This window comes from Mesoplodon mirus (assembly GCF_964341445.2).
Source record: "Mesoplodon mirus genome assembly, chromosome: 16".
Classification (NCBI taxonomy): Eukaryota; Metazoa; Chordata; class Mammalia; order Artiodactyla; family Ziphiidae; genus Mesoplodon; species Mesoplodon mirus.
Window position 1 is genome coordinate 15,336,712 of NC_138992.1, and position 16,115 is coordinate 15,352,826.

Sequence of the window (16,115 nt, forward strand, 5' to 3'; positions counted from 1 at the left end):
CACCTGTTTATTCATACTCACTTCTCTCCACCTTTGGTCCAGATGCTCTAACCCACTTGACGAGAGTGCTCAGCCTGACCAACAATAAACAGGCACTATGCTTTCCTTTGCCATTCTCCCCTGTGGGCACACTTCCCCTGAAAACATCGTGGGAAGAAGGCGTGTGCCTCGGCCATAGCAGGATTTGGGTGTCCCTGTGTCCTCTAACCCTAACACCACCTAACTGCACCCAAAACCTAAATTATTCCCAACAGAGAGTTATAAGACAAAATTCAAGTGGTCAAAATGAGGGCACTGTGAAGAACCACAATGGATACATCAGGATAGGCTATCTACTTTACAGCTCCGGCTCATGTCATTTTCTGATTTAGTGCTACCCATATTTCCAGTCACCCAAGGACTGTTAAGGATCAAAGGTTTCTTTTTAGAAACATTTTAGTAATCCCATATTTTTATATAATTAATTCTTTTCCTACACTCTCAGCTGTGTGAATACGAAGTGTAAACGTTTACTGAACGCTTACTAAGTGCCAGACTATACTACTAGCTACTTTATATATACAATTTCACTTAATCCTCTTAATGTTAAGAGTTGTTCAAAACTATAGCCTATCTTAGAGATGAAGAAACAAGGCACTAAAAGGTTAGAAATACACAATTTACATCTAGGCAAAAAGAATGAGGCAACTCTACATAAAGAGATATGGGATAGTCTCAATGTATAATATATTAAGTTAAAAAAGCAAAGTATGAGCTGGATACACCATCTGCGTAAGAATAAAACCACACAAAAAAGGATATATACATATATGCCTATGTGCATAGTATGTTTTTGGAAGAATATACAGGAAACTTAGTGGCGGCTGAGAGAGGAACTGACTGGTTAGGGGCAGGCATGGGAAGCAGACTTTTTATACTCTTCTGTAAATTTAGTATTTTATAATCATAATTATTGTCTACTCATAAAATACATTAACAAAAATAAAAATAAAGAAAAATGCCTGGAAACAGCAAAGAAAGCTATAGAAAAAAAAAAAGACAAGGAAGGCCTGGCCATAAACACATGGCAACACAAATAAAAAATAAAGGTCAGGACACACTAGACTATGATAACCTGATATGAGGGAGTATTCTTGTAAAAAGACCTAACACTCATTTGTTAACAGTAAGGTCCCTGGAATTTTTTGACACTTCATATTTGATTACACAATATTTTAGAATGGTAAAAGATATCACAAACAAGAATAATACCTAAAAGATATGATGGAAAACACACTTATAATACATAACCTTAATATAACAAGTGCTTCTATAAATTGGTAAGAAATCTAATCTAGAGGGAAAAAAAGCCACGGATGTGTCCAAGAATGTTAACCACATCACCACTGAGGCAAATAAATAAATAAATAAAATAAAAAAGAATAAAATATTTAAAAAAGGAAATGATCTAAACAACCAGCAATACGGGAATGGTTTACTAAATTGAAATATACAAGGGTCTTAATATTGATTTAACTTGGGGAGGTGGGTGAAGAGGAAGGGAGGAAGAGATAAAGATAAAAAAGATGGTAGTGACATGAAAATATAAGACACAGATATGTCAGGTAAAAATGAAGAACAAGGACTTCCCTGGTGGTTCAGTGGTTAAGAATCCACCTGCCAATGCAGGGGACACGGGTTCAAGCCCTGGTCTGGGAAGATCCCACATGTTGCAGAGCAACTAAGCCCGTGCGCCACAACTACTGAGCCTGTGCTCGAGAGCCCACGAGCCACAACTACTGAGCCCGTGTGCTACAACTACTGAAGCCCGCCTGCCTAGAGCCCGTGCTCCACAACAAAGAGAAGCCACCACAATGAGAAGCCCACGCACCATAACAAAGAGTAGCCCCTGCTCGCCCCAACTAGAGAAAGCCCACGTGCAACAACGAAGACCCAACGCAGCCATAAATAAATAAACAAATAAATAAATAATGTAAAATGAAGAACATATAATTCTATGATATTACTGAATATATGTAGAAACTTATGCACTGAACAAGGTTTAAAAGGTGACATAAATGTATTAAAACACTGGTTTGATTTAGGATTGTGAGAAATTTATCTCAGATTTCTACTATTTTAAATACAGTGCTTACACCAACAAAAGGTAAAAATGAAAGGAATCTAACTAAAATTTAACTAAAGGAATTTAACTAAAATTTAACCACCTCAATGAGTTGCAACGTAATGAGGAAGAAATGTTTTTCTTTGAAAAATTCTAATCAAAGATCCCAGAATGATATGTGTCTAACTTAACAGGGTGACACACAGTGCCCAGCACCTAGTAGCCATTCAAAAAACGTCGAGAAATATTAGCACATATTTACCTGCTATACAACTGTCATCAGATATTGGTACATCCAGATAAATAAATCCTTTGTTATATAAACCTACAGAAGCAAAAGTATCTTGTTTTAGATGAACCAGTAAACACTGCAATTTAAAAAAATAAAATAAAAACTTTATTCCTGATTTTCTGTAAAGATTCTTACAACTTAATAATGGTATATGAAAAGGAAAAAAGTAAGATAGAAGAAAAATAATTACATCAAAGCTTTCAAATCTTGGTTTCCCTCAAATGCTCAGAACTGCAAAATTTTTCTTATGATTCATTTGTATAAATTTCTAATCTACGTGACTAATTATAGCCACACTGGAAAACAGTGGACTAAGGTCACATTTCAAGCAATAACATGCCTTAGGAAATATTACTGTTCTTACCTAATTGATAAATAATTGCTATAAATTGTTGATGGCTTAAAATAATTTTTTATGTTGACAAAAGACCATTTCTACTAACCACTTACTATGTACTACATTGTAATCTAGTGATCCAGAGAGCTGAGGGCCTGCATCAATGATCTTATCAATAGCGCATTTCTCGGGCAAAGTGCATATCTAGGAAAAGCAAAATATTTTCAATTAGGTTCTGTCCAAATTAACTAACTGATAAGCTTCCTAAATCTATTCATGTTTAAACCAATGATTATAAGTCATTAGTTGAATGAACTACCTATTTTTTTCATTTTTTACTCCAGAATTCAAACAAAAAAAGCCACACACAACCATCAATTAAGGTGCCCAAATATGCTACCAACAGAACTCATACAACAAAGCAAGTTTAAGTGCCAATACTTGCTGGTAAGTAATGTGCTCACTAATAAATACTAATATTTACTCATCTTCTTTGCATTGGAATCTGATCCATTTGCTGATTCTGGATCTCTCAAATCAGAAGTTTATTCACATGCCACAGGATTATTATCACTGACGAGAAGACCACTATCTTATGACACGGTCTGACATCTCTGCTCGGAAGTAAATGCACTGAAGCAGAATTTCTAAGCCTTGCACTCACGGGATTTATTCTGTCCTCGGAAGTAAAACAAAATGCCAACTAAAAAACAATCCACACGCTCACTTAATTCCTTCAGCCACAGGGATATGACTGGTCTCTAGGCACCTCGCCTGCTATTCCACCTCTTTCCCCTAAATCAACATCCCTTCTAATATGTATAAAGCTTATAGCAAATGTGGTCTGACCACTGGGAATGGTATTTCCCTTGATCTTGACACTATTCCCTATCAAGCACTTACCACTTCAGTACAGCAGTTCAGCACAGTGATTAAGAGCACAGCAAACTGCCTGGGTTAAAATCCCAGACCTTTACTAGAACTGTGACTGGAGCCATTACTTCATTTCTCTGCGCTCACTTTTCTCACATGTGAAAGAGGCTACCGATAACACGCAGCTCTGGGGTTGTGATGAGACTCAAATGAGACAACATAAAAAGCAGCTGGAATAGTGCCTGGCACACTGAGCACACAGCAAGTCCTCAAAAACCGTTGGCGATACTGCTGCTGGTGGCTGTGGCATCACGTCACTTTACATGAAACATGTAAGTAAAATCCCCAGGTGACTGTACATGAACCAAGTCAAGTCTCCCTGATTATTAAAGAGTATTTTTGAAAACTACCAATATTCTAGCCTACTAAGATCATTTACAATTTTGAATTTAAGTTTAATTTCCTTCAGGAAAACCAACTAGTGTTACTTTTTGTAAAAAAGTTATGTAACTATAGTTAAAAATTATAAAATAATTTTAAAAATAAAAATCCTATGTTTAACTTTTAAAGTTATCTACCTTTATGTCATCTTCTGTGATATATGCAGCCTGCACCACCCACCATGCCTCTATGGCAATTTCCACCGGCTTTACTGGTAGAAGATCACGGGCCGTTTTCCGTCTGAAAAATTTCTGCAATGGTACAAACATCTGAGAATTTGCAATCTATCTAAAATTACTACTTTCTTTTTTTATTGATAATAGTATAACAAGACAGTTTCCAACGGACTAAATAAATATCTTTTAAAATTCTCATGTTTTAAAATCTAAAGTATTCTAGATATACTGAATGGAGAAAGTCACTCTTAAATTATTTCAAAGTAAATTACTTCAAAACACTACCATTAAATCTGGATCTAAATCCAGAAATTCAAAGGAAACCCAGGTGAAAATGCATTTGGAAAATGTGTACTGATTTCACCCATGAAGTGAACCCTGGGAGTGGAATGAGCAGGTGAAAAGACCAGCAGAGCAAAGTTAATTTTTAAAAATAAATGAAATGTCTTATGCCTTAGATATTTTTAATTCAATAATCACTTAAGCTATAACCTAGAGATACTGATGAGTTGTTTCTGTATTAAGCATATTTTATTTGATCAAAAAAATCATAATTCATTATTTCTACTACTTAAAAATTTAATCAGATTGTGTGATAAGGAGGACAAGAAATTAGAAGGGAAGGGAAACAACTAACTTACTTTTGATGATCTACACTGATTCATCAGATCAATGTACTGGTTCCTTCCTATGCCAAGAAGCCTTAGACCTAAAAGAAAGAGCCTTTCCTTTAAAATCATTTAATACATCTTGAAATGTCAGTACACTCACAACCTACTAGGAAAAAACCTTTGACTTTCATTCCTCTTTTGATTACTGACAGATAATGAATATCAAATTAAAAAGAATTCTTCAAACAAAATATAAAAGACAAGCAACTGGGAGAGGTGAATTCAAGCTGACACTTTTGACAATGCTAACAGAAAATTTTTAAAAAGCAGAAGTCCTCCCAATTCCAGGAAGTCAAAATGTACTTCTCAGCAAAAGTTTCTTCTTAACACAACAGAACTATGTCACATTTCAAATATACACTTCATTAAAATAAGCATAATAAAACACCAGCAAATCATGTTCGTAACAACCATATATCGTGCTGCAAAAATATTGTGCACAGATTTTCTTTCCTCATTTGGTATACACCACAGCCCAAGTATCAGAAAGAACTTCATTCTCTAGAAATACAGAGACTAGTCCCATTTTTCTGATTCTACCACTCCAAAATATTCCTCTCTTAGACATTTAGACTAAATCTTATACTTGACTTGTATCACCTGATAAAATTCCTATCAATAATGTTGCTTGCTGTTCTCATCTTTCAAGTCTTTCAGGTTAAAAGCACAATAATGAAAGACAAGAGCACGCATGCACAAAGACACTCTAAACACTGCCTCGTTCAGCATAATTAAATACTTACAGTCAGCAGCAGTGAAATTGGGCAATGAATCATAACTTTTCTCACTGTTCATAATGTCCTTTTAAAAAGAAAAAAACGTAAATGTTAAACGCAAAATGTCCTTGCCACAGGAAGCACTGAGATCGGAACCTGGCAACCTGGAGCATGCATGTCACAGTGTGGCATGTACCACGAGGTCCCAACCTAGCAACTGAAGGTCAGGCTTTCAGGTCTGGGTTCCTCACAGCGCTCTATGAAGCCCAGACAGTTGCCCAGTGACCTCTGCCCTGTGGAAGCTATGCAAGGAATACCTCTCTCAGAGTTCAGGGTTCCAGGCTCTCCACACTTCATACCTGATCCTAGACTCCTACCCTAGGATTAGAGAGAATCCCGAGAGAAGGCCCGACAGTGTGTCACAGCTCCACCAACAAGCATCCACGACAAGCACTGCCGACAAAGACCTTAACCGCTCAGCAGCCTCCGCTCCTCCAAATCCCAACCAGCAAGAGTCAAACTCAGTATCCAGCTTCTTGCAACCCTCACCTGTTTCTCCAGTAATAAACCAGCTGTTTACTGTGGGGATAAGACCCATTTTTAACCCAGGAGTTATACCCAATGGCATAAAAACAGACACCAGAGAACAGCAAGCACATGGATGCACTGAAAGCTGGTAAATGGGACAAAACCTCACTCTATTATCTCCCCCAAACCTGTGGACAACACCAGAAAAATAACCAGAGAGACGGCAACAAAACTATTCTACGCACTGCTTAGCTGCCACCTTCATTACGCTACCCTGGTTCTAGGGAAAGGGACTGACAGAAACCTGGGTGGCCAGGCCTCAAGCTTTACTTTGTATTTCCTCCAAAACAGGGACACAGGAGACATGGGACTATAGAAGTGCCTGTGGAGAAGGGGCTTAAGGAGACTGGCAAAGGGAGCTCCTGTGAAGGCAGCCACGTCCTAAAGGGAGCTACCCTCACTGCTACTGCAGGCGTCCGACTCCTTCAGTTCTAGGCTGCCCTCTGCTCCTCAAGTGGCTGGTGAGCCCAGAACAGTAGCACTCAAAGAGAATTAACAGCCAATGAACACTAGATAAATACTGCCAATCTTTACATAAAGCTCACTTAAAAACAGTATATAACTACTGTTTAAAGCTATTCAACACAGGCCTAAAAACTGCCTTTGGAAAAAGGCTGACATCTAAAAGTAATCACAGAAAGATTAGCAACCAGGACTACTAATACAATTCTGTTCTTCTGAAACATGCGTTATATAATGTTGGGTCTACATCATCATTTATTCTTTCTACAGTGAGAAAACAGCTAAATATATTAAGCTTCTCTGAGCTGAATGTTCAATTCTGTCACCCACTTTTTCAACCTTAACCGTGTATTAAAAGCAATAAATTTTATACAAACTGTGCTAACATAAATGACTGATTAACGCTACAACAGCACAAAGGGTCAACAACGTCTTCAGGAACACAGGATAAAGACAGATACTTTCCTGCTGAGAAAACACTGATAAGGACAACTACTTGCACAAGCGTGTGGCTACAACAGTTAACTTGTAAGCAACCGTCTTTTTTACACTATAAACTCAGAAGCAACGTCCACTGTGGCTGAGTGCTGGTCATCATTCCCGAAGCATCCCCGACATGAAGTCCCATCCCATCCCTGCAGATTCACGTACACTGTAAACTCACCTCCATAATCCCGGTATAATATAAAAACGGCGTTATCCTCAGGCCCTTCACCATGATGTCTGATAAGTGGTAAGGGTACAGCATGAGGTGCTCCCGGCTATACTTTAACAGCTCCTCATAGTACTTGCGTTCATCTTTCTTGACATGTTTAACTGGGAAAGAAAGGGAAATTCTCCAGTGTTTTTTCAGATCTTATACTTACATAGAATTATAAATGCAAGGAGAAACACTTTACAAACTAATATTAATTAAAAAGAAAAGTATGTAAATTGGAAGAGAATAAAACAATCTAAGTTGGAACAAAGAAACAATTACACCACAAGAAACAGACTTCAGAGCATATAAGGAAAATGTATCATGGGACAGAAAAGTAGAGAAATAATTCTTAACAAATCAAAAAGCAAAGAAAGTGAGCATGGAATGTCTCCCCCCAAAAACATAAGCTACAATCCATCCAATCCCTAGGATACTTTACAAGACAGCCAATCTGAATGGCAGTTTTCTATGAAATCAAGTCTATTTTTAAAATTATTTGCTGGTTTCTGTGTTTTAAATGTAAAAAAACCTCTGACTTCCATGGAATACGTTTTCATAGAAAACCTATCTCTGAAATACTATGCTTAAAATAAGAGTAACAAATGGGAGGGAAGACTAGCAGGGCAACAGAATAATCAAACTAATCTGACAAATAAAAAGCAAACATTTAAAAAAAAGTTTTTTTAAAAAAAATGGAGCCAATTATGTTTAAAATTTGTTCCAATTATTATAGAAAGAGTCTTGATTAAAGTTATATTATTTGGAAAATTTATAGAGACCAAAACAAAACTCAAAGTCAAAAATCATTAAGAAGGAACGTACTTCTTTTCTGGCATATTTTCTCACTAAACTAAAAAGAGGACAACTGAATCAAAATTAATATTCTACAGGTAAAATGAATCTATAAACAGTACTCTAAAAAATAATTTTCATTGGAATTAGAAAGAAAAATCTACTTGCTAATGCAAATTATTGTTAGGTGTGATGGGTCATTATAGAATTTATTAAAGGCTGTACATGGAAAAATTTCAGTACTATGAAATATATAATGAAAAGATAGGAGAGATTTATGAAAATGTAATTCAGCAATAGTCATTTCTACCTCAATGTAAAAATGTCTCTACTTACCTAAGTTATTTCTGTATCGTAACTGATTGCGGATACTGTACAGGACAACCTGCTTCTCATATTCTCTCTGTGAATTTCCAAGACTCTAAAAAAAATTTCAAATAGATTTAAAATAGTTTCTAAACTGATATGGGAACATATGTATATGTATAACTGATTCACTTTGTTATAAAGCAGAAACTTAACACACCATTGTAAAGCAATTATACTCCAATAAGGATGTAAAATAGTTTCTAAACTAAACAAAAATACTTTTACCCCATAAAATTTCAATACCATGCCCCCTAATTTTATCCTGGAATCTCTAATTTCCAGAACTGAGTAAAGATTTTCTTAAATTTTCCTGCTATGGTATTAGAGCAAAAATTCAATGTGTTTACCTTCAGTCTCCCTTTCTAAAAGGACTTACTGAAATTATCTAAAGTATTTAATATCAAATAAAAGAGCAGTCTGAGAGCATAATTTCACTTAAGTTAACAAAAAACTAAGTTCTACTACTAAAGATTTCCTTTTTTAAAAAAAATCTTTATTGGAGTATAATTGCTTTACAATGGTGTGTTAAGTTTCTGCTTTATAACAAAGTGAATCAGTTATACATATACATATGTCCCCATATCTCTTCCCTGTTGCGTCTCCCTCCCACCCTCCCCATCCCACCCCTCCAGGTGGTCACAAAGCACCTCCCTGTGCTATGTGGCTGCTTCCCACTAGCTATCTATTTTACATTTGGTAGTGTATATATGTGCATGCCACTCTCTCACTTTGTCCCAGCTTACCCTTCCCCTTCCCTGTACCCTTAAGTCCATTCTCTAGTAGGTCTGTGTCTTTATTCCCGTCTTGCCCCTAGGTTCTTCATGACCATTTTTTTTTTTTAGATTCCATATATATGTGTTAGCATACGGTATTCGTTTTTCTCCTTCTGACTTACTTTACTCTGTATGACAGATTCTAGGTCCATCCACCTCACTACAAATAACTCAATTTCATTTCTTTTTATGGCTGAGTAATATTCCATTGTATATATGTGCTACATCTTCTTTATCCATTCATCTGTTGATGGACACTTAGGTTGCTTCCATGTCCTGGCTATTGTAAATAGAGCTGCAATGAACATTGTGGTACATGACCCTTTTTGAATTATGGTTTTCTCAGGGTATATGCCCAGTAGTGGGATTGCTGGGTCATATGGTAGTTCTATTTTTAGTTTTCTAAGGAACCTCCATACTGTTCTCCATAGTGGCTGTATCAAGTTACATTCCCACCAACAGTGCAAGAGGGTTCCCTTTTCTCCACACCCTCTCCAGCATTTATTGTTCATTTATTATAAAATCTCCAGATTTTTTTAGGCAATCCCTATCAAACTACGAATGGAATTTTTCACAGAACTAGAACAAAAAATTTCACAATTTGTATGGAAACACAAAAGACCCTGAATAACCAAAGCAATCTTGAGAACGAAAAATGGAGCTGGAAGAATCAGGCTCCCTGACTCCAGACTATACTACAAAGCTACAGTAATCAAGACAATATGGTACTGCCACAAAAACAGAAATATAGATCAATGGAACAGAATAGAAAGCCCAGAGATAAACCCACGCACCTATGGTCACCTTATCTTTGATAAAGGAGGCAAGAATATACAGTGGAGAAAAGACAGCCTCTTCAGTAAGTGGTGCTGGGAAAACTGGACAGCTACATGTAAAAGAATGATATTAGAACAGTCCCTAACACCATACACAAAAATAAACTCAAAATGGATTAAAGACCTAAATGTAAGGCCAGACACTATAAAACTCTTAGAGGAAAACATAGGCAGAACACTCCATGACATAAATCACAGCAAGATCCTTTTTGACCCCCCTCTAGAGAAATGGAAATAAAAACAAAAATAAACAAATGGGACCTAATGAAACTTCAAAGCTTTTGCACAGCAAAGGAAACCATAAACAAGACCAAAAGACAACCCCCAGAATGGGAGAAAATATTTGCAAATGAAGCAACTGACAAAGGATTAACCTCTAAAATTTACAAGCAGCTCATCCAGCTCAATATCAAAAAAACAAACAACTCAATCCACAAATGGGCAGAAGACCTAAGTAGACATTTCTCCAAAGAAGATATACAGATTGCCAACAAACACATGTAAGAATGCTCACCATCATTAATCATTAGAGAACTGCAAATCAAAACTACAATGAGATATCGTCTCACACAGGTCAGAATGGCCATCATCAAAAGACTTCCTTCTTGACCGTCTCCAATTTGTGTGGATTTATGGATTCTTGCACCTACATTTATTTAAATTTAAGAATGGCCACTAAGGACAGATCCCCGTCTGATGACTACTTATAGTTGAGGGCTATGATTATTAAAAATTAAGATTCCTGGAGAATGTACACTTAAAATGTACCTCTACATACGATTATTTCTTAAAAACATCATCTTATGGCCTCATTAGAAATCACTTAAGACAATTTTAGAATTTTCGATATATTTTTTAGTGAGCAAAATGCTTTCTAGCTGTGAATTTAGTGTTTTAAGTTCAAAACTGGGTTCTCATGAAAGCAAAGAATAAGTCTGATTACAGTTAATATGATATTCAATGTGAGACCATAAACTTAATTTAATATGTGACTGCTATCCCCCTTCTAATTACTAGCTATGATCTTTCCAACACACTATAAAATACGACATCTGAAGAGATTAATGAAAGAAGGAAGAGAGGACTCAGGGATTCTACTTCTCACTCGTAGGTTTCTGAAAGCCAAGGTAAACGTCCATGCACATACTTTCACTGAAGGCCATCTTCACAAAAGAGATGAAGCGCACATCTAAATAAACTGGCACACAACTGGGAACTACTGGTGGGTACCATTTTAAGAAAAAAGGGACATAACGTGAGAAAACTAAAAATCTTTCTTCCTGCATCTAGATTGATTTATCACAGGTTGAACCATAACCCACACTACTGCTGAAATGTTATGTGCTGACATTGTTTTCATCTAGATTAATTGATTTATCACAGGCTGAACCATAACCCACACTACTGCTGACATGTTATGTGCTGACATTGTTTTCATCCATTTTAACATTACAAGAAGTTAGGAGTAAAGTTCATTGTAGAGATACTGCTCTCCTATATTTTATGTAGCACCAAAGCCAGGGCCAGTATTGAAGATACTTAGGGGATTCAAAATATTAGGCTTTGTGTAAAACTTTTAAAGGATCTCCTCTAGCTCTACTGCCAAATAAAAGTCTCTTTCTCAAGGAACAGAGAACACACACACTCACTCACACAGCAGACAATTTGCTAAAATCTTAGCAACTTCCAAACTTGATGATTTACTCTTCTGTTTCAAAATAAGTCCCTTAATTTATTCTAACCTACAACCGTTTTCTCCCTTTAAAACTCTGTTCCCGGTAACTCCAGGATAAAAAGTGTAAATCAAGCCACTTACACAAAATATAAGGTCCCCATTATTTATAAGCTAATTAGAGAATACAGTATCTACTAAACATCTAAGTCTTTGCGCTAGTCATTAAGTAACGACTGGTCCTGATCAATACATGTGCATACACACGAATAACTAAAAACTGCATTAACTGCTGATTTTATTCTTCACTACCCTCGTACATAAAATATAATTGCTTTGTTCACAAAGATCTTTGGCTTCTCTTCCACGCCCACCCCAATTTCCCACCATCCACATTTTAAAACACTGCTGCCATTACAGGAGGCAACGAAAGAAAGGTCATTTTACTGGGAGACAGTGCAGACCCTGCAGAAATTCCCACCAGGTCTGACAAATGAAGCTGGGCTGCAGATAAAACGAACCAAAACAGACAGAGTGACATAGAAACCGGCTGTAAAACACCCACTGTGCATCAGATGATGCTAAAGCATAAAGAATTCTTTCTAAAGCTTTTGCTCCTACAAACACCAATGTGCACCACCTCCCCAAAAATACACAATAGTTTTTTTTAATTGACCCTCCTTGGAACCTCATCATAAAATTTCCCTTCATATAAAACAACTATGAATTGTTTTGAACAATGAATACTGGTAAACTATAGAAAGATCCTGAAATAATGGCCTGATCCATAACTTTTTAATGTATTTCTGAAAGTCTAGTATAGCTCACATCATGTAAAAAATTTTCATCTCATTTATATAAAAACTATTTTTTCAAATACATTTTTTAAAAAATACATTAAAAAAATCTGAATCACCTTCCACCAGCTTTCAAAACTGGGAAATGTGAGTCACTTTCAAATTGAACTCATCAAAACTTACCAGAAACTCTTATCAAAGTACTTAGTATCTGTAACACCAAAAACCAAATTCTTTCCACATAAGGACTATTCCCCACTTTTAAACTGACTAAGCTTTAGCTCCTGGAAAAAAAATCTCAGACTGATACTATCACTCACTCACTGCAAAAGTATTTACTAAAAGCCAACTACGAGATAGGTGCTCAAAATACAAAAGCAAAAACAAGTAATGTAACCAGAAAATACAACATAGTGGGGTAAGTGCTATGGGTGAGAAATACAGTGCTGGGGCAGCACACCTGAGGGTCAACTACTCCAGAGACAGGTCAGGAGAACCTTTCTAGAGGAGTTAACATCTCAATTCAAAAAGAAGCAACATGTAATCTATGGAGACAAATAGAAATAGAACTGTGTTTGCATTTTAGAAACCTCACCACAGTATAGTATGAAGAATGGATAGGAAGGTACTTTTCTGAGTGCTAGACAGTAGACAGAAAGCTGATGTACTAATCCAAGGTAGACCTAGGGAAAAAGAGCAAGGCTAGAGAAAATCCATGAAGTAACTTGTACCAGATGGGTTTTGCAACACCTTCTACAAGCGGACGCTTATCCTAAGCTAAAACACCAATTCTTGTAAGTGATCTCACCAAAGAAAGTTTTAATTTAATGTCATGCTTGTACTTAAGTATAACACTGTTCTGAGATTATTTTTAATAGTCACAACTAAGGTTTGGAAAGCCTTTTGCCATATGTACAAAATAGATAATAACCTGCTGTATAAAAAAATAAATAAAATTAAATTTTAAAAAAAGCCTTTTCCCAATACTAATTAAGATCAATTATTTCTGTTGGACATAACTGAATCATCCATCTTTCTTCTATTATGTTACATTTATTTTTGTGAAACGAAGAGTAGAGAAAACATGGAAACAAAGGATTGTTGGTTCTTCCAGCTGTCTTGCCATATGCCACAAAACCCTAAAAACAAAGTGTCCATCAAAGCCTTCATTCCAGCTTAACAAGAGAAACTTATTAGTCTTTCAGATTTAGAGCTTTCTTCCTCCCATTCAAGATTAACGTCACATGGGTAGCCACTGCCACCCAAGAATTCTGAGTTCCTTAAATTTACCTTTCCACTTCCTTGTGTTTTTGGTATCTTGAAGTGAAAGCGTTTTCTCTGCCACACGATGCACCGCCAGAACGTTAAATTATTCATTTCCTGGAACTAAGACCCCAGGCTGGGAGAGGAGGCAAAGTCATAATCCTTATACCATCACCACCAACAACCCAAACTTTCCAAATATGCCGGTGTCCGGCACCAATGGAAAACAGAATTTCACTCTCAACCAAGCAACATGGCGGGAACTTGAAGGTCCATCTATGACCAGAGAGAAACAGTGCCTTCTATACAGCACATATCACTTCTTCATAATCTTTACCACCGCCCGCCATATTATGTATCTATTCATTTGTTTGTTAACTGTCTCTCTTTACTAAAACGTAAGCTCCATGAAGAAAGGGCTTTCCCGTGTTGACTGTTGCAAATGACCCGCACCTCAAACAAGGCATAGCACATAGTAGGTGTTCAATAAATATCTGTAAAACAATTGAGTAAAAATAACACTCAAGCATTTGAGAACTACCTCTCCGACAAAAACCTCCTGTCGCTCTCTTGTTGCAACATCTCTAATAAACTCATCTTGTTGACAGACCGAAGTCCAACAAAACAAAGTCCGAAAGTCCTTCAAAATCCGGCCCTGACCGCTACCACTCCCCACGCACTCACCAAGCCCCACCGCCAAACACACCAATAGATCTACACCTCCGGATTCTGGTGATGGAGGAGGTCGCTCACTACTCTTAAAGCACGCTTTCACTCGTCCAAGCTTCTTAAAATGACTTTCCCTCTCGCTGGAAAATCTTGAATCCCTCTTCACTCTCTCTTATTCGTCCTTTAAGGCCCAATTTAAATGCCTCCCCTACACAACGTCCTGACACTCCCTGGACGGTTTCTGACACCTTCCCCTGCGCTCTCGCATATACTATCATGCAGGTTCGTGTGAGCTGCTATCAGCCTGTAACGGATTCATTTGTTTCTCGTCCCTTTCCCACCATCCCGCAGTTCTGGAGGTCAAGAGCCGTGTTTTAAATGTTTCGAAGGTGCCTAGCCCAGTGCCCGGTTGAACGGAGTCTGCGTGCGAAGGCGCCAAGCGAGTCCACTGGACACCATACCATCCCATTTCGAAACGGCCCCATCCTGCCCCTGTAGCCCCAGGACCGTCCCCTCCTCACCCGCGGGCTGCGGGTAGGTTATCTCAAGACGCTGGACAGGGGAAGGCCGGGAGTCAGCCCAGAGGCGCCAGCCCCGGCCCCGCGGGCTTGGCAAGCAGGTGACGGCGGGGCGGGACGCCGGCCCCAGGTTCCATACCTGCCTCACGTTGGCCGGCAGCTTGCTCCAGGGGTAGTTGTGCCGGATGTGGAACTCCACGTCTATGTTCATGATGCCGGGAGCCCGGGAGGGCGGCGGCGGCCAGGACCGCAGCTGGAACGACGCCTCCCGCCTGCCCACCCGTAGCCCGTCCGAGGAGCCCACGGGAGGCCCCACGTTTCACACTGCGGACGGCCCGGGCTGCCCCATGGCCTGGGCTCCCGACAGCTCGGTGCGGCCCGGGCCACGGGGAACGGGAGCAGCAGACACACGGGTCCGGACGCCTCGGCGGCTCCAAGTTTCTTCCTAGTTTCGGCCCGCCGGAAATGGCTTCGGGCGTGCGTCACTTCCGCCCGCCGGGGGGCGGAGCCCGGGACCAGCCTTACTGCCCACCCCCTGCAAGCTGTGGGAGTGGAGTAAAGGTCTAGCGACCCTTCATCCCCTCCTGGTAGCTGCTACATCTTCTGAAAGAGGAACAGTTGGGCTCTCCTTCAGAGCTCCACATTCTTGTTTTGTTGCGACCCGGCTGGCGGGATCTTAGTTCCCCCACCAGGGATTGAACCCCCCGGCCCTCCACAGTGCAAGCGCAGAGTCCTAACCATTGGACGGCCAGAGAATTCCCACAAAGGTCCAAATTCTTAAAATGTAGGGATTCTGGGCTTCCCTGGTGGTGCAGTGGTTGAGAGTCCGCCTGCCGATGCAGGGGACACGGGTTCGTGTCCCGGTCCGGGAGGATCCCACATGCCACGGAGCGGCTGGGCCCGTGAGCCATGGCCGCTGAGCCTGCACGTCCGTCCGGAGCCTGTGCTCCGCAACGGGAGAGGCCACAACAGTGAGAGGCCCGCGTACCGGAAAAAAAAAAAAAAAAAAAAAAAGTAGGGATTCAGGGAGTTGAAATGGTAAACAGCCGGTGCTGACCTGGGGGAG

General features: G+C 39.0%; 1 protein-coding gene across 1 annotated transcript in view; it reads right to left on the reverse strand.

The window, feature by feature from the left end:
* Positions 1-15,551, reverse strand: part of FAM91A1 (family with sequence similarity 91 member A1) — a 41,983-nt gene extending 26,432 nt beyond the window's left edge. Inside the window, exons 1-8 of the mRNA XM_082601584.1 lie at positions 15,189-15,551; positions 8,489-8,573; positions 7,325-7,476; positions 5,638-5,695; positions 4,865-4,932; positions 4,185-4,298; positions 2,847-2,937; positions 2,367-2,429 (exon numbers count right to left, since the gene is read on the reverse strand). Of these exons, the coding sequence (XP_082457710.1) occupies positions 2,367-2,429; positions 2,847-2,937; positions 4,185-4,298; positions 4,865-4,932; positions 5,638-5,695; positions 7,325-7,476; positions 8,489-8,573; positions 15,189-15,260 (703 nt within the window). The 5' untranslated portion in view covers positions 15,261-15,551. The remainder of the gene's footprint in view (positions 1-2,366; positions 2,430-2,846; positions 2,938-4,184; positions 4,299-4,864; positions 4,933-5,637; positions 5,696-7,324; positions 7,477-8,488; positions 8,574-15,188) is intronic.
* Positions 15,552-16,115: the final 564 nt, after the last annotated feature.